This window comes from Dromaius novaehollandiae, chromosome 1 (genome assembly GCF_036370855.1).
Source record: "Dromaius novaehollandiae isolate bDroNov1 chromosome 1, bDroNov1.hap1, whole genome shotgun sequence".
Classification (NCBI taxonomy): Eukaryota; Metazoa; Chordata; class Aves; order Casuariiformes; family Dromaiidae; genus Dromaius; species Dromaius novaehollandiae.
In genome coordinates this window covers 78,364,254-78,392,141 of record NC_088098.1, presented here as the reverse complement: position 1 = coordinate 78,392,141, position 27,888 = coordinate 78,364,254, and the positions used below count along the sequence as shown (strand labels likewise).

General features: G+C 40.3%; 2 protein-coding genes across 2 annotated transcripts in view; both read right to left on the bottom strand.

The window, feature by feature from the left end:
• ANO2 (anoctamin 2) overlaps positions 1-8,247 on the bottom strand; it is a 193,153-nt gene extending 184,906 nt beyond the window's left edge. The window contains exons 1-3 of the mRNA XM_064517556.1: positions 8,127-8,247; positions 7,066-7,253; positions 3,636-4,037 (exon numbers count right to left, since the gene is read on the bottom strand). Of these exons, the coding sequence (XP_064373626.1) occupies positions 3,636-4,037; positions 7,066-7,253; positions 8,127-8,157 (621 nt within the window). The 5' untranslated portion in view covers positions 8,158-8,247. The remainder of the gene's footprint in view (positions 1-3,635; positions 4,038-7,065; positions 7,254-8,126) is intronic.
• Positions 8,248-18,651: 10,404 nt separating this feature from the next.
• The window catches only part of VWF (von Willebrand factor), a 173,542-nt gene continuing 164,305 nt past the window's right edge, over positions 18,652-27,888 (bottom strand). The window contains exons 51-54 of the mRNA XM_026102396.2: positions 27,194-27,322; positions 25,436-25,475; positions 20,260-20,357; positions 18,652-19,000 (exon numbers count right to left, since the gene is read on the bottom strand). Of these exons, the coding sequence (XP_025958181.2) occupies positions 18,812-19,000; positions 20,260-20,357; positions 25,436-25,475; positions 27,194-27,322 (456 nt within the window). The 3' untranslated portion in view covers positions 18,652-18,811. The remainder of the gene's footprint in view (positions 19,001-20,259; positions 20,358-25,435; positions 25,476-27,193; positions 27,323-27,888) is intronic.

The window sequence follows — 27,888 nt, the reverse complement described above, 5'->3', positions numbered from 1 at the left end:
TGCCTCAGTTATTCAGCATATAACAACCATATTAACAGTTGAGCTTAAAAGAAGCAAAGCTATTTGAAATAGACAAAAATACATATTCATCTTGACATGCCTGTATGTGTATACACACATAGACACAAATACACCCCCAAACACACACATACACATATGGAGATTCCTGTTTGTAGAAAAAGAGTTGTAGAAATAAAAAAACGGATTTTTAAATTGTCACTATGCTGTCCTGTGTTCCTAGAGATGAAATTCCTAACATCTAAAGAGTTTTAGCCCACCAAAGCAGCAATGGAGGGCCTCTAGTCTCCTGTGAGGTTAGCGGACTAGTATGCAAAAGATGCTGTGCTTAGTTAATTTAGGTTAATCAAGCTTATAGTCTTTATAAATTAGGGTTAACTGAGATCACAGATTAAGCCACTTTTCAGCCACAAGAAGACCAGATGCCATTAGAAGTCATTACATGCTGTATTGCTCAGTAAATATATCCTTTGTAACTCTTACAATATCAGTAAAAAAGGACAATGGCCTGATGCCTTTTATTTTTTGTTCAGACAACTGGATTAACAAGAACCAGATCCACACAGGCCCTAGTGAAGATGTTTTTTTAGCTGTAAAGCCACTATAGGGTACCTAGAAAGGACTGTGTAGGGATGAACATTGAAGACCACAGACCAAGCACAGATTTCTTTATGTCATCTCCCTTCCTGTTGCTACTGCTTCAAGTAAAAGCTGATGCTGTTCCAGGAAAGAGATTGTGTCTAGGATGTCCCATTGCTCTTAATTAATTATCTTTTTAGGAACATATCCAGGTAACGTACGCTGGAGAAGCAAAGGTCTGTTCTAACCCAAAGGTGAAAAGCGAAATCACTAGTGAACAGAAACTGCAGCGTGGAAAACTGTTTTGAGTTATATTTGCAGTTAGCCCTCTGAGCAGCAGATCATCTAAGGACCTGGCCCAGAACACATGCCTCAGCAAAAAGGTAGATCTGTATTGCAGAACATTTCTCAACTTCCAATTATGCTATATGAAATAGTTTCAGTGCTAGTTATGCTAGCACTGAAACAAGAAAAAAAGAAAACAAAACCCACACACACGTGCTGTGCAAACCACCAGAAATGTACCAGTGGAACGTCGTCTGTATTATTCACAAGACATACAGCATGCAGTCATCAGGACTGTTCTGCCTTTAACATTTCAATAGACACATATTCATGCCCAGAACTTAAAAAAAAAAAAGAAAAGAAATATTCTCATATCAGCTCAATGCACAATTTTGATCAACACTTTAAGTCAACTATACTCTTCACCTGCATCTTGTTACCTGATCAGCCTGTTCTATGACATTCACAGTAAGATAAAGCCAACAGCAGCTTCAGCCTGCTTTAAGAGGAGTTACAAAAATTGGGGCAGGGGGAAACATGCAGTAAACTGAGAAAACTAGAAGAATGTAAGCAACATATTTCTTGGGCAAGAAAGAAAACAGAACAATGCATAGTCCCTTTCAGATTCTCAGGAAATTCTATATTCCTCTACAAATTCTTTACCTGGCTTTGCCAGTAAGTACGGGGTGTGTCTATGTACATACACGTATAGAGAAGAGATAGGATTGCATTTTTGTAATTTTTGAAATAAATACATGTATCCTGTAAAAGAATTGATTGCCAAATAATTTTCTTAGAACATTCCAGTTCATTTGAAAAAAAAAAAAACCCTTTTCTCTTCAGAATGAAAACTCTGACAAGAAGATTTTTCTTGATCAGAGCTCTGTGACATCATTTATTACTTTGTATACTATTCAAGAGCACACACCATCACTCAAAAGAAGTCCAAACTAGAATTTGAATCCAACTGAACTTTGGGTAAGTAATAAGTTGACTAATCAAATCCAAATCTCCTGCTAGAGTTTTAAGTTTCTGACCAAATTCAGAACTAAAAGAACTCTCCAAAAGCAGTTGATCCCATGGGGTTTATGCAATTTGGTTATTTAAGAAAAAAAAAAAAACAGTTCAGTGCAAGGATGGCTCAGGCAGGCTATGCAGTGAAATACAAACCATGGCCACCTGCAACACAGCAAACAGAACAAAGACAATGTTAAGAGTTAAAAGGTCTTTCTATTTCTTTCTATCCCTGCCAGTGATTTAATGTATGTGCTATGCCAAGTCAGCTAGGCTCAAGTTTTCAGCTACAATCTGCAATTTGGTCCACATTTTGGAAGTGTTGACTGGTTGCGCTGAAAGCAATATAAACTGTAAGCTCTCAGCACCTCTGAAATGAAGCCCTTAAGTTTCTTAAATTCAGTGTCAAAAACAACAGAGCATCTAAAACTAGAACTCAGCAGGAATTTCCCTTCAAGATATCTGTGGCTTTCGAAGATGTCCAAATGGATACTACGGTTCTCAATGCATCAACATGGGATTTGGAAGACCCATGCTCAGCTCCCTGAATTGGTTGCAGACTATTTTGTGTAATGACAGACAAGTAACTAAATCAAAGCTTCCAACTAACATAACCATAATACTTTCCAACATCATACTTTCCAATGTCAAACATGTAGAAAGGATAAATATGTTAAAATCTGGGAGGTTCTGCTGTTTCAGTATAAGTGCTGTTCATTTTATGGATGGATTGTACAGAATGGCAATTATGAATGAAACTTTTAGATAAATTTATATATAGCTGGAAAGGAAGTTAAAAGTCATACTGAAAAGTCTTTGAAATTTTCTGTTCAAATACAAAATGTCTTAATAACTTCCAGGAATTCCAGGGAATAATTTCAGAGAGCCTTTTTTTCATTTTAAGAATATTAAAAAGTGAACACAAATTTTCTTAAGAAAGACATCATTTACTGCAAGCAATAAGAAGCTTTAGACCACCAAATACATTTTCAACTGAAGTAGGAGTGAAATTTCAACTCAATAAAACATTAAAAATCAGTAACAACCAAATATTTCTCGGGCAATAGGAACCAACCACTACAAATATGTCCCCTCCACCTTTTTGTCCACATCCCATATTTTAAGCATGTATGAAATATTTTGTATAATATATTTCTGAAAATTCCTAATTCTGTGTTGCAGGTGCAGTGTTTGGTCTAGGAATGTTCAGCACTGAAATCCAAACCCAGTAGTAACATGACATTTTCAGGAGTAGCAGCTAAAAATGGCCAAAACACACGGCTCAAGGAAAAACTGCATATACTACATGCATAGAAGCAAGGGTAAGGGAATAAGTGAGGCTAAATAAGTAGGAAAGCTACATGCATTTTTATGAGACAACATAGGCCTGATTTTCTTCTCATTTAACACTAACGTAATGCAACAACAATGGCAAAGATGATGTTTTGAAACCAATGGCAGGACATCTGCAAATAAAAATGGGCTACACATAAGGCCTATAATGCATAGCAAGATTATGAAGCAAGCAATGGTGGATATTTCCATTTCCAGAAAGGAAGCCTTGTGGGCAGGGAGAGGATACAGCTCTGGGCAGGTGGCCTCATTCAAGGCACCTGTGAGCCACCTTGGCTGCTTGGCTCTTCAGCAGAGGAGCTCTTCCTCCAGCACTGCCCATCCCTGAACCAAAACAATCTTTATGCAGCAGGACAGCCTCAACCACAAACCCTCCACACTCTTACCTCAACATCTTTTTCTATCTCCAGCCCAGCTTCCACCAGATTGTGTTCGTATTCCTCCCTCTGAACTTGTTTTTCTTCCTCCAAGGCATCCAGTGGGCTGAGCTCCACCATCTGAGCCCCTAACAGCCCCGGCTGCTCTGGCGGCACATGCTGCCCACAGCTCTGCTGCTGCTGTTCAAGGCAGCTTTTCCCAGTCTCTCCATTTGAAACTACAGCCAAGGAGGCCGATCTGTGTGTGGGCTCCAGTGAGACAGAGCTGGGCAGGTGCTGAGGAATGCGTTTTCGATAGTGGTAGGCTAGAACATAGTCCACTTTTCTCTTGCTGTCCCTGAAATGCATGCCACTGGGAGATGTCCTGTCTGTGGCCCCTCCTTGAGTCCCATCCAGGTAGTTGTTTATAATCTGTGAGAGAAGCAGACAAATTTAAGAGGCAGAAATCTGTGAAGTCAATAAGAAGCAAAGAGCCAAACTTTACACAAGTGCATGAAAGCATTAGCTGCACAGAGTAAAAACCTTGAGATTAACTGGGGATATGACCTAATAACTAGGCGTATGACCTGTAAATCTGTACGCTGCAGATCAAATTAAGTCATGGTGAGCTCCTCCAACTGTAAACAAGTGAGTGTGACTAAAAATAACAGCTACCAACCTGTGCTGCGCAATACATGGGATATCTACATATCCGATGTGCAGGTACACACACATACACAATGTTTCTTTGAGCTGTGCATACACATGCTATGCAGAAGAACAGATCAGCATTTTAAGATGTGATTGAGGAATGGGAAGAGGCATCACATTACAGTTTGGGTTATAACATAGGACATGTTGTGGGGCAAAGCTGGACAGGGAAGGGAAGCACAAAACTATGTACAGCAAGAAATGGTAGAAAGGTCTGAGCTCAAAGAGGAAAAAGGAAAGTAGTTCCTCAGAGTAGTACAAAGGGAGGAATGGTAGGTCTGGACAAAAAAGATTTGGCAAATACCAGGAACTGGCGAGAATATAGTCAACTGATGGCTAACAATGCTAGTTCATGTGTATTTTAATATGCTAGAAAAGACTACATGACTGACCAATAATACTGTAAAAGGAAATTAATAACTAAAATAATTCAGATCTATATTCCACTCAGTTGCCATTTGGACCAACTCTGTCACGTCTTTTCCAAAATCCAAATTCTTCTGGAATGAAACTGCTCTGTTCTAGCAACCATCGCTCCCCATTGTGGACAGCAATTCTGTAGTACCTATATGGAACACTAATACCAAATTTAAGGCATTTGCCAACATATCTTTCACTAAGAGAGCCTATACTTTTTCCAAAGCTGTTAACAACCACCATTTCCAGCTTAACACTAAGTATTAATTCCCTACACAGAACTCTGTACAGTGTCGTTCATTAAAGGGATACCATCCCTCCAGTAACTGTGGAACTGCATACAAGCCAACAAATAGCATCATCTTGAGCTAAAGCAATCAACCCATAACCTAACTCATAATGAGCTATTTATGGATCATATAGGTGGCCATACCAGAATAAGTAGTAAAATCTTGACAGGGCACTGTACTAGTTAAAAATATCTTTCTCTCCCTACATCCCCTTCTATTACATGCACTGATATTCCTGAATTCAAAGTTAACCCCACAAACTGTATGGAAGTTTTCCCATTTGTTAACACAATATGAACTTTTGAGGGCATGTAAATATAAATGTGCATATTGGTATATACCCCAACATCTCACACATTCTCACTTTTCATCACTGCACTTCATGTCTCAGCTTCCCACAAAGTAGCTTTCAGTCTCCATACCAATATATAAATCTAGTTTTTTTGATTTTTTTTTACATTCATACTCTGTTCTTCATCTCATGAAATTATCACCAAATAATCTGCTCTGAGCGTTACACTTATCACACACTTTTTGTGTATAGCATATATACAGTCCCTTTAGGCATATCTAAACTTACACTCAGCATAATAGTCTAGCAGAATATAAAACTACTTTGGAAACAGCATTTTACAGCAATTCCCCATTTCCTAGTTTGAGCCATTTTCACATAGTACTCACAGGCAGTCCATGCAGACCTTCTGGATCCATCCCTGCTACAGTGAAAAAAAACCCACTAAGGTCCAGATTTGCAGTCTCCCTTCCAGCAAGTTTCACACAATACAGTGCAGAAGTAATGATGCCACCATTGCCTGGTTGCTGACACAGTGCAATGCATTAGCTGACTCTAGGGAAGATGATTTCTAAGCATCCTCTCCTTCTTTATTGGTGAGTGTGGGCAGAAATGAGAAGCACAAATAAAATGCAGAGAAGAGGGAATAAGGAGGTTGGAGAGGATTAATAAGTTGCTGAGATGTTTTTCCTGTTTATTGCATGTGCATAGCCAGCTGCCTCATCCCAGCCACCTGAGAGATCACTATAGCAACATGAGATGTTGCTGGAGCTACACAGAGGAAAAGAGCGAGCAGATACAATGGTGTCTCTCTCGCTGCCTCTCTTGTTGACTCTTGCTTTTTCTTCTGCCCCCATCCTTTATAGGTTGCAAAATGTTGGCTCCATTTTGACCGATTCCTGTTGCACAGAAGACAAGTCAAAATTTCCACAGACTTTAATAGGAGGAGGCTCTGGCCCTCAATTTGCAATGCTTTCCTAACCATGTGACATTCTGGTACAGGAAGACCTTATTAGATAGGAACACAAATTAACTTGCAATTTGCAGAACATTAGTGAAAGGACTATCAAGATTTGTCTCATCTTCTCTAACAGCCATTGTAAAAGTCAATGTTGGTAATTCAAATTACCATCTTCAGTCCCACATTTAAATTACCATCTTCAGTCCCACATTTATGACCTCTTGACATTTCCAAGAGGACTAGCCAACACACTACACAATAAGAAAATAGGCAAGTAAGATCTGCATTTCATGACAATTTTGTTCTAGTCCTCTAATAGCAAATGTATCGCCACAGAAATACCCTAGGAGCACCCTCATCTAACATCTCTGCTCTGCAGGCTGCAGCCACACTGTGCTTTCATCTTCCAATCCAGCTCATGCCAATGTCTGTGCACATGCTGGCCCAGATGATCACCAAGGCGTTTGCACAGGAGTCACCAACTCAGATATCAACCAACACTTCTTTTCCTACTCCAGGAGCAACCCCCTACTCCTGCTCAGAAGGATTTTTAACTCAAGTAAATAATTAGTAAATGCTTAGTGAGACCACTAGGGTAGCAATTAGTGTTCAGTGTACACCCAGAAAGTCTACACAACTAAGTCAGTTGTATCCATTTACTTGTGTAGTCCCTTTTCCTAATATAGCTGTGATTTGCCTAATGCACAGGAGGAATGTGTCATGTTCTGCTCTCCCTGCTCCAACTAAAAGGCATTAAAGTTAAATCAGTGATCATAAAATCCTACTTACAGAACTGCTGCTGTAGGACTCCATACAGCCAGATGGTTCAAAAGCTCCATTGATTCTGCTAGTGTGCAAGGAAGGTCGGTTTTGAGGAACTATGAGGTATTTGTTGTCATATGCTGATGAAGTGTCCCTGGACAATTTTGCTGCCATCTGTCTGTTCAGAGTAGGGTGTGAGGAGGCTAAAGGAAAGTCTGAAAGTAAGAAATAAGTAAACAGATATTTGTGCAGGCAGTTTCCTAAGAGTACAGGAAATACTGCAGTTAACGGACACCACAACTTCAGATGATGAGCCTCTAGTGAAAAGAGGGTGGTATATATACCTGCAGAGGAATAGCAGCTATTTGTGCATGAACTGTTAGGGAAGGGGGGACCATAATACAACACTGCACGTAATTCAGCAGTACCCTGGCTGTTTGAATGCATTCATATTCCTGTACCTCAGTCAGGAGATTAGGAGCTAGAAAGTCTATGCTTTGTAGCTTGCTCATGTAGCTCATTAGCTAGCTGCATCTTAAATGAATGTGCATGTGCAGCCCTGCTTCTCCGGATGCCCTGAACCTTCTAATTTTAGGTGTATTCCCCATCTGTTGTATCGACAAATGACATGGCCACAATGCAGCATAAAGGGGGGGTGAGGATGGTTAAAAGCCACTCTCTGCCCATCACCACGAACACTGGTAATCTCTGCTGTAAAGGCGTGTACAGCAACAACAACAGTTAGGAAATGCACAAGGTCAGTCCCATGCAGGCAGTAACTCAGTGAAAGAATGATGATAAATAAAAGTAGTGGGGACAGGAACCTGCATAATGCATACCAATATTTTTCATGCTCTTTCCTCCTCTAGTGGTGGCATGACTGCACACGGGAGCTGATTTGATCTTTACCCGTAGAGTTTCTTTGAGAAGCTTGTTGGAGTCAGAAACTATGACTTGGTCCTTCAAGCATTAGGTTTTTTTGCCGGCCAGAAGTGCCAGGTGTAGCAGACCCATCTGCCCACACAGTTATCCCTTCTGCGCCTAAACAGACAAAACACTATGCTTTTCCAGTAAGTAAGGGTTTTTACCTTTTGCAGGAAGAAAGAATAATTGGAACATTCCTCAACTCTCATATATCCAGTGAGACGGTACATCCATAGTACCTCTTCTTCCCTGTTGCTTATACCAGTAATGCTGCAGCTCTTTTCCCACTCGCCTTCCCCTTTTCTATAAGGAAACAAGAAGCTTCAACAGCATAGTATAGCTGCTTTCAGCCTGACAGAAGCTGCAGAGCTGCCCAATGGGATTTGCTGCACTATATTAGGAGAAAGTGACTTTGCCCTTCCCAACCATGAGCACATGCTGGGAAACGCCAGCAGTTTCCTCTGCACCTTTCTCATGGTGAGGGAGATCACAGTAGAGGGAAGGTAGGAACAACTCTGTCTCTTGCTCAGTGTTCATGTGATGGAAGAGCATTTTTTCTGCACTGCTGAAACAAAACTAGTGGCAGAAACATTTCAAATAGCAGCCCAAAAAACAGAGCATTGAAGGAGATAGCTGTATGCAGGAAAGCTATAGATTTGTGCAGTGATCATCAACTTTTCAGATAATTCAGGAAAAAGCTAAAAGGGTCCTTGCAGATGGTGATAGCAAGGTTTGGTCTCTCTCTCTCTCTCTCTCTCTCTCTCTCTCTCTCTCTTTTGGGGGGGAAATAAATTCCTAAATAAGTCTGGGAGGTCAGCTTTTCCCTTTCCTCTCTGAATCCCTTTCATTTTTTCAAGAAGCAAAGACAGATGTCATATTGCTAATCTTCTCTGCCCTTCTACAAGGGCTGAATCTACTTGCTTGTAATCTTGTCATTAGAGAGAAGCTAGTAAAATGCTGAAGAAGGAAGTGTTGGGGGAAGGGGGGGGAAGGGGGAGGAAACAGAAGGACACCATAAAAGTTGAGGTTATTCTTATGTTTCCTATAAAAAATTGATTAGAGTTCTGCAGCCCTTGAATTGTGTCATAGATCGACTAACTGATCCTACTTTTCTGCTCTCTCAAGGAGACCTGCACTTGGTTTACTTTAATGAAGCACATAATGACACTGTAAGGAAAATTTCAAGGCACATAATTAGTAAGTGGAGGTTGTATTCCCAGAGGCTACACACAATGTTTCTCCAGTATTTGCAGACTGAGCCTGGGATAACCCGCAAAACCTTTACACAGGCAAAGACTTTTCTTCCCAGTACTTTTAGCTGGGCCTAGGTAAAATTCCCCAGTACATTTATAATAAAATGATTGCATTTCCATTATGCTTCCCAGCCTTCATGAACTGTGTCATGAGCCTTAGTTTAACTCTAGTAAGCAGGTGAAGCAGCTGGGGATTTCCTTTCAGAATAAGGTTTTGGATGGAAATGCAGTTTCCATGTCAAAGTTGGAAGAAGCGTGTTCTGCCAAAAGCTTTTCATCTTGCCAGATCAAACCAGCTGAATCAAAAATTTTTGTTCTGAATCAGTTCCACATGTGACACTCCTTGCCTATGGTGCTGTAGTACTTAAGAAGCTGCCTAACCTCATTCTACCCCATCAGCCTTTAGAACATCTGTCTCTATGTGTACACATTCTGTAAATATTCTAGAGCAATTAATGTTGACAGAAACAAGCTTTGTGTATGTATGTGTGTGGATATACATACATATATGTGCATGTGTGTATGTGTATATATACATGTTTGATAAATCCCCAAAGAACAGCAGCAAACTGAATCTTAAATTCAACCTGTAAAACTAGTTCTCAGAGCTATGCTCATCATAGAAACATCGCTGGTGACTCTTCTCTCCAGTCAAACTACTTGGAGGTACTTTGGCCTTGGAAGCCATTTACAACTCAAAGACAAAGCTCACAGAAGACATTGAGAAGGCGACCATCTCTTGGACCAGCGCTAGTTCCAAGGCCACATTGTAGCCAGGATGAGAATCATTTACTTGCTCACTCAGTCTCTCTGCACTCCTTTGCTTAGGCTTTTTGTAAAGGTAAGAGTTGGCCACATGCACACCAGCTGACCTCACCATCCAATTTTCCAATTCCCTGTCTAAAGCACAGTAATGAAGAAGCTGCACACACTGCCAAAAATGGAAAGACTGAGAGTGTCTCTGACAGAACCACACTGCTTGGGAAATGTGCATTAAGGACCCTACCCAATTAAGACCTCTTATCTTAAGTAACAGCCAATTACCTTGTCTGAGTGGTCCAGATGGTCAGATTGTCATAGGCACAAACACTTGCAGAATACATTTTAAAAGATTTGGCTGCTCAAGGAACTGATACTAGGCTTGCTTTCATTCATCTCCCTCTCTTCCCAGCCAAGTATCAGAAATAGGCTGCATTTCTGAAAGGCACCACAGCAATTAGTGTGCATGTGCTCACACAGTCTGCTCTGCAAGCTGATTCAAAACATCTCCAATTTAGGAGCGTTGTTTAGTAAACTTGTTTCTTCCACCCTTCAATTAGAGATGAAAAAGAATTTAGTTCAATTTACTGTTTGTATGTAGCTTGAGTTAAAGATACCGTCTTTAAAGGATTTTTATAACAATACGGCATGATCATATATGTGTTTTTCAGGGCTGCACTGAACTAATGACTTCACGGTTCTTAAACTCATCTAGACCTACCAATTTCAATACAGCCACTCATACCTGTAAAAGTATGCAAATATTTTCATTGCACTACAGTTTCCTTTCATTAAGCTGCCACCCTTGCCACTTCAAAATACTTATTATTGTTTAGTATTTTAACTAAAGAGTCTCAGATACAATAGAATGAATGTTAATTAATTAAGCCTTGATTAAACTTACAGGAAACAAACCATCAGAGGAAACATCTGGGAATATTTTTCTTTTTTGAATGTAGTAAATCCATTCTATTATTCAATATTACACAAAGGAAAAGGTCCAGTATGTTTCGTTAAAGGTAATTTAGATTAGTGTGGTGTTTTCAAACTCCTTGTATTTGAATAAAAGAAGGAAAAAGTAGAATTTTACCATTAAGTTTCAGAACTATGGTGTTTCTTTCACAGATTTGGTTTAAGAACTGTTTAGATGTCTGGTCCCCTAGTGCTTACCTGCTTCTAAAATCAGTCCCATAACAACTAAACTCAGTAACAGAGATTTCTCTCTATAAACAGTATTTCTTCTCTGAACATATTCTGGAGGCTGGGAAGGAAAGGGAGAAACAACATAGGACATGGTCAAATGTAAAGGGACACAACTGAGACAGTGATTCTTACCCAACAGGTTCTCATTGCTGAGTGTCCTGGAGGGTAGTGATGTGGCATTTGGAACTGAATGTTAGAGCAGTGTCCAGATAAGGAGATGTACCCAGACTGGAAAGGGCATTAGACAGAACTTCTCAGAGGTGATTTTTGCCCTTGCCATCTGCAGTTTGAGAAGCACTGCAGGAGCACTCCTCAAATTTCAGGCTGCAAGTCTGGATCTCTTGCCTCTTAGTGGCAATTCAGGGAACAGGTGGAAGAGGCTAACCTGAAGGACAATGTTTCTAGCTCTACCTCATCCATAATCCTATCCCTGCTACAGTCACTTCCTTAGGTGGATTGGCAACTTTGTTACCCAGGAAGTCTCCCTGCCCAAGGGATATGGCTGGGAGACTGTAATGAGGGTGGAAACTAGACAGGGAACTGTGTGAGGCTGTACTACCTACCTTAGCCTTAACAGCGCTGCTCCACCTCTGATCTTTTCTTAGCCCAAGTGCATCCTCCAGGCCACTTCTATACTTCCACTTCCCAGAAGCTCCCTCTAAATCTCCAGTCTGAGATTTGCTGCATTTTGCATCATGCTGGAGAGATTCCCTTCTGGCTATAGGTGAGAGCACCAGAAGATTCAGCCAGATTTGCCTGTCTTGAATTCCTGTAATTCTTGAAATGCACTGATGGTAGTTTTGGAAACACAGTGAAGTAAATCACACTCTGTTGTAGCTATGTTGAGTTTGGTGGGGCTGCACACAAAGTAATTCTGGCACAAAGTGAGTTTCTTCCTTCATCAGGATACCCATTGAGATTATGTTTCAGGAGACTGTTAATATGCAGATCATCTACACAGTAGGTAGGAGTGATTTGTGCATAACCCTCTGGGCCTTTGCACAAATGCATATTCAAGAAGTCTTTAAGGTAGTGACTGCCTCAAGAGCTATTAACAATCCTCATAGAGGCATCCTAGGGGAAAGGAGGCCTATGCCTGAACTGCTGCCAGAAACTCGCTTCCAACAATACTGTGATGCCTCAGCAGAGAAGGCTGGCTTTGGCTGGCCTGGCAGCCACGGTCACAGCCACCACTTTACAAATCTGTAGTTTTTGTGCTCCTTTGATGGGTGCTCATGCACAGGAGCCCTCACCCCTGACACTGGGCACAGTATTTCCCCCTCCACCCCCCCCCCCCCCAAAAAGGCAGAGTAGACCTGTGGAGATAGACATGGGAATCACATGATATAAAACCAAAACCTGAGCCTTATTCCTCATGGTTGCATTAACTAAAGACTTAATGGACCTACAACTGTATAACACATCTGCGTGTATAACTTCACAGGCTCCTCTCATTTTCCTTTTTTACCTTTCTCTAAATCTACAGCTTACAGAAAGAACCTGATTTTCCTACATTCACTGTAGATTGGGAATAACTCCAACAGTGAAGGACCTGGAGTAGAAAAAGGAGTAAAGCTACAGAGATCAGATTTAGGCCATGTATGCAATGGCTTTTGCACACTGTAGTCTGCTATGAAGGGGGCTGGATGGAAGAGCCCAGAAACAGCAGGACTCAGTGAGCTGCATGACAGCTTGGACCTCACAGCAGAGCTACAAGCCCCAGAAATGAAGAGCTAACCTGGAAAGAACTGCAGAGATCTCAACCATAGCAGTAAAGTTGTAGTGCCACAACATTAGAACCAAACATCATTTTAAACTTGTACACCGGGGACTCAAATTCAAAATGTTTTACACACTGAGCAGAGCTCACTATCTTTTGAAAAAGGATATTGCTCTCCCTCTCTCCCACAATCATACTGCAATAATGAAAATTCAGAGGAAGACAGCAGAAGTCCAGCACAAAACATTTGCCTAGCAATTATCTTTTCTACATGTATCACAATGATGACCTGTAGCTGCTGTTCAGAAGACATTCATGCTGCACACTTTTTCTTTGAGCTACCAGCACGTAACCTGGACCACAGTTCCACAGTTTGGTTTTGGTTTTGTTTCTGGGGTGTTTTCCCCCCACCCCTCCCTGAGGATGAGGGGGAGAAGAGGGTTGTTCATTTACAAATGTGAAAGTGCCCTGAAAGAAAACTCTGAAGTCCTTTCTAAGCAGTCCTTTCCCTGTTCCCCACTCTGTCTGCACCTATTCACCTTCACAGACAATTAACAATGAAGCAAAGAATAAACTTACCAGGCGCATATGCTTCCATGTTGTCCGGAGATCTGGCTGAACGTTGTGACAGCACTAATAGGATATGACTCTGTTGATTGTGTGCACAAGCTGATTCTGCACTGGCTTAAGTTGTGAGCAGCACCAGCAGCTATTTCCATCCTAGACTGATCCTGCTTTAAGCAAACCACAACGGAAGCTAATTAGCCATACCTTCTGTTTCAGTAACTACCATCAAAGAGGGGAAGGGAGAAAAAAGGCAAAACACCCATGAGCTGAGAGGCTGTGGCAACTCTCTGCTGGAACTTCAGCATCTTGTCTTCATGCTTCGCAATGCCTCAACAAGCAACGTAATGGTAGGCATATTTTCTCCTAACTTCCCATAAAGTCTGTGGAAAATGGGGAAAACGAAAGCAAATTCAAAACCAGGACTCTATAGTAGAGCCAGCTCTGTCCAGAAAATCATTCCTTCAAGAATTAAACTATCCTGGAGGTGGTTTCCACGGGAAAGAGTGTCTCTGTATCTGTAAAGCTTTGCAGTACTTCCAGATAGGAGGTAAGTGTGGAAACCTTTTTATAAGGCTGCATCTCAACTACTCAAGTTGCTTGACTGCCTGGACACTGCAGTCATTCTTGCATGAAATATTCATGGGATTATCTTGTAATCAACTGTATAATCAGACCAGGTGATGGATCCCGCTTAGCCTTCAATCTTAAGATTTAGGCAATGTATTGGGAAGAATTGCCACTGACCAATATCTTGAGGGAGGATTTTTATTTGATAATGATAATTGGAGGGAGGGGTAATTCCTTGGAGTTCAGATCTTTTTTTTTTCCTTTAGCTTATACGCTAAACACTACAACACTTGCTTTAATATGGGAGGAGGGAACAAATTTGCTCCATGATTGAATGAAGTACAGTGTTTTTACCACGTGAACTAAATGAGTTATTAAGCTTGTGAGTTGGTATCAGATACTGTATCATAACCTGCAAGAAGAGCAGGTGTCTACATCACAGAGAGAACAGTGACTGGAGGTCACACAAATGTACTAACTAAACTAAACTATCAATGCTAGTGAGTTCATATGGGGAGCAGGATGGCTGACATAGCTCAAAACTTGGGTCAGGTGCATTAAAAATTTTCCCAGCAAGGCTAAGAAATGTTTAAACTCTAGACAATTTTTCATTGGATGGTTACCCTTTTAACGAACTAGTTATAGGCAGACTGAAAAGAATGAGATTAAATTAGATAGTGTTCATTTGTTTACTTTGGCTAAACTGAAGTGCTACAGGAGGAATTTTACATGTAACTTACACTAATGCTATGTTTCTGATTTTACTTGAAGGGGAGAGGGGTGAGGACTACTGACTCCACCTTGAACAGCTTTTCACAGGTCACTTACTTAAACTTTTTTTTTCTTTTTAATTACATAACCACCCCATTCATTTCAACAAATGAATCATTCTTTGCTTGATTGATTTGCTCAAATGTCCACATCTGCACAGATCTCAATGCATGTCATACTTTGTACAGGAGCAAAGGCGCAGTCACGTAGAGCTCCTGCTAACCATCGGGTAGCAAAGTGGGGCCAGAGAATACTCCAGGGAGAGCAAATGTTGAAATGTTTTTTGCCTTGATGTTTTATAATCAATTAGTCTGCACCCTGGATAGATATCAAACCTACAGCTTTGCTTCTATATGCTTATGTCTAGGAGAGGTGAATGAAAACTTGTTGGAAATATGCTATTTAGTATTATAAATTAATACTATATTATAATTATATATTAAGTATATTATATCTTGCACCAACCAAATGCTGAGACAGAAAGGCATGCCCACTAATTCTGAGGGACTATGGGGATGTAGAGCCAGGTGCTGCATCAATCTCTGGGCACAGAAATCTACTTTCACTGGTTCAAATTACTGGCTCCTATAAGCCAAAAGGATGGGTCTATTACAGGTAATACAGCTAGCACAGGTAATAAATAATATACACAGGATGCAATATGATAGCAAGCAATATGCAGCTGAGTAAAATGGAGATGATCTGTCTTTTTTTAATGACACATTCCCATAGTGAAAATCATATCTGATCATCAGTGTGTTTCCTGAAATACCTAGCAATAGTGTTAATTGATAATGCCGAGCTGTGACAAATAATGCCAATACAGCAGATTGTGTTTCGCCTGTGGAAGAGAACTGGTACTTAGAAGTCTGTAAAAGTTAGCATGCTGAGAGTTTACATGCTTTTAATAATTAAGAAGTTATATAAGAGTCTTCCCCAAATCCATTTAATGTTCCTGTAAATCTATCTTGTAACACACTCACCAATCCAGCTCTGGTCTTCTGAAGTGGTGAGAAGTGTTCTGAACCAGTCTCTGAAAGGCAAAAACTGGCATAGCTTAAACCACGTAAGACTTGCAAACAATATATACAAGTTGAAAACCATATCCTCAAAGCCTAGATTCTGCTGCTAAAAGTTAATTGATGAGTCTGACTCACTATACTGTTCTGTTGTATTGCATAGGTGGTTGAAAACAGAACTGCAACCAAGAAAGATGAAGAACAGCCTCATACTATGAGGCAGATTCTTAAACTGGTGTAAACTCTTAATACAGATCTCTTTATCTAATTACATTGAATTACATCTGCTGTGAGTTTGATCTTACAACCAAGCAGTCTCCTATTGAATAATCTGAAGCTCCTTAGGAAAAATACTAATTGCTTTAGTCTGAAGCCCACAATCTTTAGGGTAGTCTGTTTATGTTTTGAAACATTTAGATCCACCAGACTTTTCTTGTTGATTGAGATAGAAGTAATGAAAGCAGGAATGCTTGCTTGTTTGTCAGACAGACCTTTAATTTAATGCTGTCCATCTACTTTGCTACTGATCAAAAATCCTAGCTGTGCACATCTGCTTGTGTCTCTGCCCTATGAATGTCCCTATGTGTCCTTCCCATGCTGAGAAGCTGGTGCCTGACCCTTGCAATTATCTGATTAGAAGGCCTGTTTGCAGTCATGAAACCTTAGGCTGCAATCCTGCCAGATTTCACAAGCCAAAAATGGTCAGTATGAGTGAGGATGCTAATGGAAAAAAAGAGGTAGTCACGGTATAATAACGGGAGGAGGAAGACACTGCTTCTTACTCCGTATCTACTCCTGCTCTCTGGTCCTGTCTGATATGTTAAAGGCTGTTTTCCAGGAGTTGCTTATTTGCAGCTTCAGTTGGGTTGCTGTGCAGCTGCATGATGCAAATCTACCTCCGCAGGAAGCTTAATATCTGAGGCAGGTGCAACAAGGATCTAGCGTGAGGATGAAGGAAAACCAGTGGCAGAGACCTATTGCAGTAAGTGGGACTGGTGCTAATCAAAACTTGTTTCCTCTCCCAAAGGTTTTTGTGGTTGATGTGTTTGATGCCTGTTTTGCTCCCGTTGCAGGAGAAACAGGGGCGCATAAAAGGCCTGTGATTGTCCTAGCACTATTCAGCAATATAGGATATCTTTAATGGATAAAGAAGGAAGAGAGGATATACATGGTACATGTATTAAATCCACAGCTGAGTGGGAAAGGGGAAAAAGGAAGTGCTCTGGTTCCTATCTAAAAGGAGCACAGTTTACATTTTAGTTGAAAGTGCAGAGAAAATTTTGCTTTACCCTCTGGGAGCTCCTAAGGAGAGCCATTTCCACATGCGTGTGTGTGTGTGGGGGGCTGTTTCGACCCATCTAAACATATGACATCAGCGTTCATGCGAGAAGGAGTAGCCCTTAGCCTCAGCACTTTGCTCCCAAGTGGCAGTAATGTCTCCTGAAATGCTTTCTGTTTCTACAGATGCCAACCCAAAAACCGCACAGGAACATCCTGATTTCCTGAACTTTTCTGCTAGGCTTCTCAGGAGTATTCTTATCCTTCAGGTTGACTTCTATATATGGTTTGGACTAGTTGACAGCCACTTCTGCTGGAGCTGGAAGAACTTTTTTTTTAACCTGTAACTTATTCCCAAGTCTTACTGATTTCATAACAAACTGATGGAAATTTATTTATTTAATTTAAAAGCACCCCTCCCATCTCTGGATCAGTGCTGTGAATTTACAGAAAAAGTGATACAACTCAGTCTATCTGAAGTCAAAATATTTTTGCAATATTTTGCAAAAATGCAAACACAATGAAGTTTTACCTCTAGTTTGGGTGTGTTTTTGTTGGGGGGGGGTGAGAAGTTAGTACTTCCCAGTGAAACAGCTTGACTGGCACCTTGCCCCTTCCCTCCCCCGCCACCCCCCCCCCCCCCCCCCCCCCCCATATTTTCTGATCTTTCTTCAGTGGCCTGATCATACCATGGAGAATTTAAATCCTGCTATACTTATTCACAGCTCCATTTTTTGTAGCTAATGCAACAGATGAAGTCTTGGCACCTGGCTCAGAGGCAGCTAAGGGAAAGCTGAGGGTTTTTTGTGTTTTGTTTTGTATTGTTTTTGAGATTCAATTTCATGCCTTCAAAACGAGCAGCAGCTTCATGCTTTCTTGCAGTAATATGGTGCATGATGAAGGAAGTATGGCCCATGATATTAGGCTGCCTCTATATGAGGAAGTCCTCGTTCTTCAGTGAGAAATGAAAGAAACAGTAGGAATAAATTTGAAATAAGGGAGATTACTGGTGAGTTTCCTCTAAAAGTTGGTCTGTCGAAGTGCTGAAACACATAGGTAAGGACTGTCTGTCAACCCATTCACAAGCATTGAGGACTTGCAGAAGTTATAAAAGCTGTCTTTGGCATGCAATTTCTTTGGCACTCAATTTCAGGGGAAAAACACGTACACATTGCAGAAAAATATTTGATTGCCTAAGCCATAATCAGTATTGCTTATGTACCAAGAACATAATCCTCCTGCTGTGAAGTCTTATGCCATAATTACCACACTCCCTGACCAGGGCAGGGGTTGAAGGAGCAGGGCTGAAGACCAAAAAACTCAAAACCCCACAGTGTGTCACTAAGGTCTGGAGTGGAGAATGCAAATATAGTAGTTATGAAGACAACATTAAATGCTTTGGGATATGTTCTTTCAGTAGAATAAATTGTTCCTGTTACTGTGTCACATTATTAAAAATATGAATTATTTTCCATGGTGAAGATGAAAATAAACAACACAATCTTAAATATCTCTTCTAGAAACCATCCCAAGAATACTCAGAAAATAATGCTCCATTGTGCTAGTAAGTTTTATTGTTTGCTATGTTGATACAATTAGTTAGTCAGAATTCTACTGGATAAAACAGTCTACAGAGAGAAATTGAGGCTTGCATTGTAAAGTTCCTTGGTCATAAAACTCAAAGATTAAATGAACCGGCTTCTTGGAAGTAATCAGTCTGTGCACTTCCGAGAACGGCACTCACACTGAGAGGCAGAAGGGATGTAATGCTGCACCACTGTGCCGTTGGCACACTGCAGGGGGATCATGACTGTGGTGGTCTGCGTGGCTGTGCAGCAGCTGCACACATCTTCCCATTGCCCCGTCTGAATGGAGTATCTGGCACTGCTTCCACACTTACCCTAAAAGGAAAAAGAGTTACAAAGTCTGCATAGCACTAGACCTCAGTGAAACCAGAAACCATGTTCTTCCCTTGGAAACAACCATGGGCTTCCTTGCCCGGAGGTCAGTGTTTTGCTGTAAAGCTCCAGTATGTATGACTTTATGGCTAAAGACCTAATTACCACTGACTTTGTGGACAGGACAAGAGGGCAAGAATTTTCTTTTTGAAGAAAGGTAAGTATTTTTTGTTGTTCTTGTTCTTAAAGCTCCCCCTCAGACTAAGTCTTGTGTAATAGCAAATGGAGGGCCTTATCAAGTTATCTATTTGAAAACCCTTGACATATGTGGTCTCAGTACTTTTCCTCCCTGTTTCTGTTCTTTTTCCAGTGGTCATAGGAAGGAGAAAGACCCATTTCGCTTACTGCACCAGCTAAAGATGATACCCAAGGGGTTGGGAAGAAGCCAAAACTTACTGGCTGCCATCCTTGTATAATTTGTATATAAAGACTGTATACAGTCCTTGTGTAATGCATGGTTATTTCAAAATGAGCCATTGTCCTGCTACAGTCGGTCTGGGGAGATAATGTCCTTTCTGGCTCCCAGTCTCAGAGGGACAGGAACATCTAGAAGGAGCGTTGTGCTCCTGTTTCAAGTTCTCTATTACCTGTAAGGAATGATGGACAAGAAAATGCCACAGCATTCAGCTTTTAACTCAATTATGGAAATACATGACACATTCAGAACACAACAGCCTACTGCTCAGGCTAAGAGAGAAGTTGTACCAAATCACAGAGCTCAAGGTTAAATCTCTGCTAAAGCATCAGGCATCTAAATACCGATTTAGAGTCTCATAACCCAACTTCAGAGCCTAAAGAGGGATGTGTGAGCTTAACTTTAGACTCACATCTGGAAATCAGGTTCACTAACACTGAGATGAAAACTCTCTTCTATATAGAAAGTCCTAACAAAGCTATTTTGGACTCAATCATCTGTGCCAGAGGCAAAGGCGTGATACGAATGAAGGCTTTGAGCCTTAATGTGTGCGCCTTTTTTTTCATATTGGCTTGAATAGGGAAAACTCAGCTTCACCAAATTAGTTTAGGGAATTAGTGCCAATGGGGTTCACGCAGTATAAGTCAACCAGTGAGAAGGGCAGAAACTGATGCTCCATTTGTTGAAGTAAAGCCATGAGGGAGCCAAAGGCTCCCTTTGTGAAAAAGATAAAAGGCAGTGAGGGAAGGTGTGGAGGCGCTTTGTTTATTTATTTGTTTGACCTTACCTCACAGTGAGAAATAGGCACTTCCTTTTCAGTCATGCATCCATTGATATTTCTGTACTGCAATCTGGTACTTACTGGTCGACATTCTTCTTCCACACCTACCAAGTTAAAAATAAATAAATAAATGAAAGCATTTGATAATGCTGACAATTGCTGAAAAAGATTTTTTTTCTTCCCTTTCTCTTAAGGCTGAAACTGCTGGTGGTGAGATATCATTACTGGCAAGAGTCCTAACAGGAGAATTAGGTTTGTTTCCATATAATAATTAATGTAGAGCTGTATGAATATACCATACTGCAGCCTTAAAATTCCACTGCAGATTAGAGTTCCCCTCTCTTTTCTTTTTGATTGACTGATTTGTTTTAAAGACACCATACCATCTCACATCTGCCTTTAACCCATTGGTTTCCATGTTAGATAACTTTTTTTTTTAAGACAGTTCAACAGTACATTGTTCATTCAACTCATAGGCAGGTAACAAGATGACACTATCTCTGTGAGGCGTGTATGTTTCCATGAAGATATAGAAGGTGACCACGAGGCAGCAAATAGAGTACCTTACAGGTTTCTATTTAAGAAGTTAATTTCAAAGCATGTGAACATATTTCCTTGATGTATGACAGTTACAACCAGCAAGAAGCAAGATACAGCTTTTCCATTTCCAAAAGCATTTCCAAAGCTTCCCTTTTCCATTAATTCATACCTGGGTAAATCATTCACTGTGAATCTTGATCAGCTTCTAAGTCTAAGAATCATGGAAAGGGATCACATTCTTCCAATGAACTGAAAGTGCCATATATCAGTTCTGGGGCAAGCGGGTGCAATTCCAGTGGGTATTTTTTTGTTTTGCTTTGTTTTTCTCCTGAGCATGCCCTTGTTATTCTAGTTGGGTTATGTGGTAAAAAGGCTTGTGTACATGCACACAGAGGAACAATGATGACCAGCGGAGGAACCCCAATAACTGAACTGGAGAAACAGAGCATCCTAACCCAGCTACTTCTAGCGTTACTAGACAGTAACGCTACTGGGACAGTAGCTAGGACAGAGATCCCATTGTCTGGGGATGACACCCCTCAAGATGAGTCAACAAACGGGCACTACCGGTCACCTTACAGACCAAGGGGGAGTTACTGCCTGTGAGGCTACGGGACTCATTATGGGATGTCAGTGAAGAACATCTTGGGACTGCACAAGACTTATCATGGGATCTTTAGGAGAGGAACCAAAGGTGGGGAAAGGCAAGGATGAAGGTGGTTTGGGGAAAAAACAAGGTCCTGGGTAGGGGGACTCTCTATTCTGTAAGCGTGTGTGTGTATATGGAAGTCTAAGTGCCAGTAACTGGAGTGGAACCACAGGTCATAGGACCCATGAGTCTGGGGTGACAGCAACTGGACAGATGGGCGTAGATGCATATTTTGTGGGTGCACATGTCAGTGCGTGGTCACTAACAAATATCAGGTGGGACTAGCCAGGCAAGTAGGATAAGTGTTTTGAGAGCCAGGTACCGATGTGGCTATACGTCTGGGACAGCTACCAGAGAGACCAGAGGGTCTGAGAGTTGGATACTGGAGGACCAGCAGATCCAACCCAGTCACTGGAGAGACTGTGGGGTCTGGAGGTTGACTGAGAGATCCATTTGCATGTGCATATGTTGGTGTGTGAAGCAACTGCAGACAAGAGGCTCCAAGGGCCAGCTACTGGGTAGACTGAGTGCCTAAGACCAGTTACCGGAGGGGTCCATAGCGTGTGCATCTGTGCATGTGCTCAGCCTTACTATTGGCTGGATCTGAGGACATGGAGCTGCGGCAGCCTCATCTCTATCAAGCTACTAGATTTGGCAACTCCTAAAAATCCTTGCACATGTGTTGGATTTTGCATAAAGCTGATGTGGCTAAATTCTGCAAAAATGTCAATGGGAATTTTGCTACTATCCTCAGTTGGCCATAAAATATTCTGATATTTGTTTTCTGGTAGTTTTTGCAATGAATCGTAGATAAATTCTTCCTGTCCCCTCCACACCCTCTGTCTAGTGAGAAATTGACACGGGAGGCAGTAGGTCTGGATTTATTATGTGTGGAAGGTGCAAGTTCAGGGAATCTGCTGATCATTCTTTGAGAAGTGAAGTTGCTATGGTCCATAAAATGTGGTGGTGGGCAGTGGCTCTGTTCCTCCACTTCCCTTGCCTGTTGTCTGGTACTGGGACTGGACCTCACTATTGACTATACAGACTAATCCAGAATATCTGTTCTGAACACTCTGGATATTTTGGTCCTAATATCTAATGCCTTGTAAAGGCGCTAATACTTTTTAAGTGGTTGCTTTATGTGCTGCAAACAGCTGTTCTTTATAGTATTAATATAATGCAATGCCTCCGTGCAAAGACAGATTTCTAGCTAATCAATGGAATATTTATGTTTAACAGAATACCGGACTATTTTTTACATACGACACAATAACATTTCAGAGAGCTCATGGAATTCAGCAGGCCAATTGCACAACTATGCAGATAGATAACTTTTCTCTTCAATTTATGTATCTTCCTAGCAGCAAACATAGCTTTCAATACCTTTTCCAAGGGAATGTTAGTACCAGATTGGCTGTTTGCCTTGCTAGGACTTCACTTTTCACCTGAAAAGAAACTTTGTGAGCTTGAAAAGTGTTTCTGGCTGCAGGGCTGGAACTGCCAATTATTGTTTAATGATTTCATCACTTCATTTGATAAAACTTGTCCAACCAGAAGGAATACACAGGTCAGCAGAACAGCTGACAAACAACCCCAAGCAAAATCAATGTCATCAGGCTCAGCACAGTTTCCTTGACTTTTTGATCCTGATTTATTGACTTGTTGCCCAGTTAATTCTCTCATCTACTTTTTTTGTAGAGTGGATCATTCTTTGCAAAGGCAAGTCTATATAACTTAACAGAATATTTGCAGTTGAGATCAACAGGCAAGAAAGTTAAGTAATGCAGATACAACTCCTTCTTTCTGAAGTGGAAAGAAAGGGAATATCCTTTGCAAATAATCAAATCCTCTGCTAGTACCACAAAACTATGATGAGAAAACAAAACCTGATCAGCTATCTACTCCCACATCCTTAACATTCAGAATAATGCAGTGGACACACTAACAGACTCCAATCGCCAAGGTATACCTTAGATAGAGAAGCTAGTTTCTTAAACAGTCTTCGCCCAAAGCTGTTATAAGATTCTACAGAACCGAAGTCACCAGCCTGAAGCGCACTTTGAACTTGAGAGAGCAAGTTGTTTGAACAATTATTTATGATGCTTACGTAGCCGAAAGATAAACTGTCTTAAGACCTGGGAAGACAATGTAACCTGTATCTAAGCTTCTGTGTCCATGAGAAACTGATTATTTTCTTACCTGAACTTAAAGAATACTTAAATTACTTTGTCTTTACAGCAGCTTTGCCAAAGCTTGGCTTTCTCCATGGCATATTTAACAGACTGCTTATTACTACCAAGGGTCCTGATGGAATTTCAAGCTTGAGTACAATGCAATTAAAGGGGAGAGACAAAGAAAGTTTTGTATCTAGCAGTATCTGATTCAAAGCTACATGTCAATCACTGTTCTTTTTTTCCACATATGCATCAATTAATAACTTATGTTTAGTTGGCTGGGCAGCTTACTGCTGGGTAATCAGGGTTTGTATACAACTGCCCAGCTACAGTACCCAGTATAGGCACAATCATACAGAGCTCAAAGTATTGTGGCAAAACTCTGCTAGAACTTTTTGAAATTACCTAGATTTAGAAAGAATTAGAAATTACTTGTGCGATTACGTTCCCCTGATCTCAACTATGGAGCTTCATGATACTTGAGCTTGATAACTTAAAACTAAATTCAGCCCCGGGATATGTTGACTTCTGCCTTATGGAGGTCCTGAATACAGAAGTGACCAGGAATAGGGCTGCACTGTAACATGGCACCTTTCAATTTTGAGCTACATCCAAGCAAATATCAACAGGAAAGAGGATCTGAAAGCCCATGCTACATGGGCTTTTTTAGGTGTGAGATATTTCACTTAGATTAGTATGCTTTTGCTGCTGAGAGGAGGTATCACTTTTACTGTAATATTATTTAAATATATGTACTGAGCTATGCCTATTTGGAACTGGCTTTCCTCTCTCCTCAATTGCAGCAATAGATATTCCCAATTAGTAGAATCTCCATCTTTTAAATGTTAAAATCCACTTATATTAACAGGTAATTGCCAGTATTCCTTACTTGTAGCCTGGTAGATTAAACCTCTCTTAACTAAATTATCTGGCTGAGCCGTTTGATGACAGTCTATCTCAATAGCTTTCTTATTTCTCTTTCTTAAACTGGAACTCACTGATTATATAGACAGGCAATGGCAGCAAACACTTGTGGAGTTAACTTCTTTCTTCAGGGGTATGATTACAGCAGTTACCGCAGCAGTGTAGTGATGGGCTTCTCTGCTGGCCATCTTTTATTTATTAGCACAGGCATAGAGCAAAAAAGAGGAGATGATGGAGGGCAGGAAAGGTGTTGATATTCTGAACCCAAACTTGCACTGCTTCCCCACGTAAACAAACCCTTCCTATAACCATAGCCTGACATTTGGATTATCAACAGTGTAGGAGTGGCAGGACTCACTCCCAAACTGCAGAATTTAAGACAGTCAAGCTGGACACTAGCAATGCACCTTTGATAAGCAGCCCCCCATCCTTTTTCGGTTATTACATTATCCACAACCAATCACAACTACATTACTTTCACCAGCTGTTTTTGCTAAATACATTTTAAGGCCATTCATTATTCATGAAGTGGTTGCCTCAACCATTCAGTGTCAGGTTATGTAGCTGTCAACCACTGTGTGTGATACTGTTCCTGTTCTGTCTAGATGAATAAAATAAAACATTCATAATTAACATCTGAATGACAGTACATACTAAAATGCACAGGGTGTCTATTTCTTTCCAAACACTTGTGAATACTGTCAAGATACGTATTCTCCTGGACAAAACATGATGCCAACACACAAATCAGAGAGGGAATTTGTTTGGTGGTTTATTTTGACTGCATTCTTTAACTCTGTAATATTAAGCTACATCTTACATAGGACTTAGCTCTTTACCCAGTAGCCTACATTCTCTGCAATTTCCAAACAAGTCTTTTAGCTTATTTACTTACATGTGTCACAACAGGTATTGCCAATTTTTGCAATTCTGCCCTAAAAAAAAAAAAAAAACACTTATTTAGGCACAAGTAGAACTCATTTGTTCTGCTGCAGCAATATGAAAGGATGTTTAGAACAGAATATTAGGCAACAAAATTATTTTCCTGTATCATACAAAAATATAAATCTACATTAGAAATCATCTTTACATTATAGTCCATTAAAGATCTGAAAAGGTTACAATAGTCAATTATTTCTAATCAAAATTATTATCAAAAGCAATCATAAGTTCAACACTGTAAAATATTGCTTTCAGCTTTACTTTTAAAAATGCTAATATAAGTTAAGATGGTGAATACAAATCAGTTTCTAGTATCCACAGTGATAAAACACACAGCAGTCAAATCTTAAGTTTGCTTAAGAAAAGAAGGTTTTAAACCATTCCTCCTGATATTTCCAGCAGTGTAGATCAAAGCATGTCTGTTTCACAACAACTCTACATTTACAGGCAAGTGAACATAAAGTATCACATCTGTCAAATAAGTTTTAATAGCCAAAAATTTGGGTTTTATTGTTTCAAAAAATTTCTGTAGAAAATAATGCTCAAAATATATTTACGGGAGAAAAATACTGGAAATTCAAGGTGAAAGGAAAAAATGGAAAAATGTAATATTTATTTACACTGCAGAGTGATGCCATTGTTGCACTAAACGCCCAAACTTACATGCAGGAGAGGTTTTGTTTTGTTTTGAAGTAAAAAAGATAAGCTTTCATTGAGTACCTAGACTAAACACAATGACCTTTATAGCTGAAATAGTTAATTTTTTGGAAGGGAAGAGAATAAAAGCAATTTGGGAAATTTCCATTTAAAAGTAAACTATTCTCCACTGATTTAAAAACTTTGGAATGTGACAATAACCCCAGGCCTGTAACATAACTATCATTTTTCTAAATTTGGGGTTTTCTGTATAATTGGAAAATGGACTACAGAAGCTTTATTCTTCCTGCATTATATGTCTTAATTCCTCTGCTCACTTCATGTGCACGTTTGAGAGGTGTGGGTATGAGCTGTGTTATAGGTTTCTCGCTTGCTGTCATGGCCAACAAAATGGGACCAGCTGGATATAACATCTATTTGATATTCAATAAGCAAATGTAGCACCATTTGCTACATCCCTTCCCAGAGTACACAACCTGCAGTCTGTTTCTCAGCCTAGGGCTAACCCCAGATCACAGAAAAGGTGGATAAGTCATTATTTCAGAGCTCATTTTACCAAACTACTGCAAATGTCAAAGTTTTAGCTCTTCCCAGAGCACAGGGCAAGCCTATGCACTTCCTCTCCCAAACCACACACTGGGGTAGCCAAAACACACCTTATCCTTGTATACACATATTCATAGTATAAAGGAGCTGTTTTGATGCTTTTCTCGGTTTGCGTAATTAGCCACACAGCTTTGTTCTGGATCCCAAACTGAAAACACTGAGAGAACAACCTTTTTCCTGTGGTTACTGCTTCATATGGAGCAGAATTACTGCATGCTTGGCTTCTCTCCTTGCAGTAGAGTCCCACATAAAACCAGCACATATTTAAAAATAAAGATAACTTACATTTTTCTGAATTTCAAAGAAAGTTCAAATTCAGTTTAGCCAAGGTGTTGGGGGAGGGTTGGGGTTTCCCATCCCTAATACACATAAAGTACATATATACAGAACCATGAAGATGACAGAGACTATGAGGAAACCTGGAAACAGAACCCATTTCACTACTTACGCCTTCAGACAAACATCTTCTGGAATCGAACGGAGGACAGCCAGTGATTCTCCTTTCCCAGATAAATTCCCCTTTCTCATTTATTTTACAGAAGTGACTGTCACAGCCATCCTGAAGAGATTCATTTGGCTGTAAAGATTTAGGGGCTGTTAGCTTAACACAAAAGCAACACGGGACCAAAATTTTTCAGGATACTATGCAACCTGACTATTCCTTTACTGATATTCAATCAATACACCATGGTGGTGAAGTTTATAAAGCATGGAAACCTTTAGTAAACACAATTGTTTGTCAACAAAGCTTTCTCATGGGAATTATTTACCTTCAAAAAGTACCACTTACAGCCCAATCAAAAGTATCAAAACCTGATCTTTTTCGGCTCTTAGCCAGGAAAAAAACATCCATTAACTTAAGAGAGAAACTCATCTAAGTGAGAACCTTGGGAATTTGGTCTCTGAATTGTCTTTTAGAGAAAGATGTATATGCATATTTAACTTCTAGTTCAGTAGGAAGACTGTTCAAAGAAACATGCATGCAAGCATGCACACACACACCATTCTATCTAAAACTTAGATCAGTAATCGAACAACAGAAAAAGTTATCTCCTGTTTCATGTGAGACGCTGACTGGTTCTAACAAGAAAATGTCTGCTCATGTTTAAGAACCTACTATACTGGAGACATTTTTAAAGATTC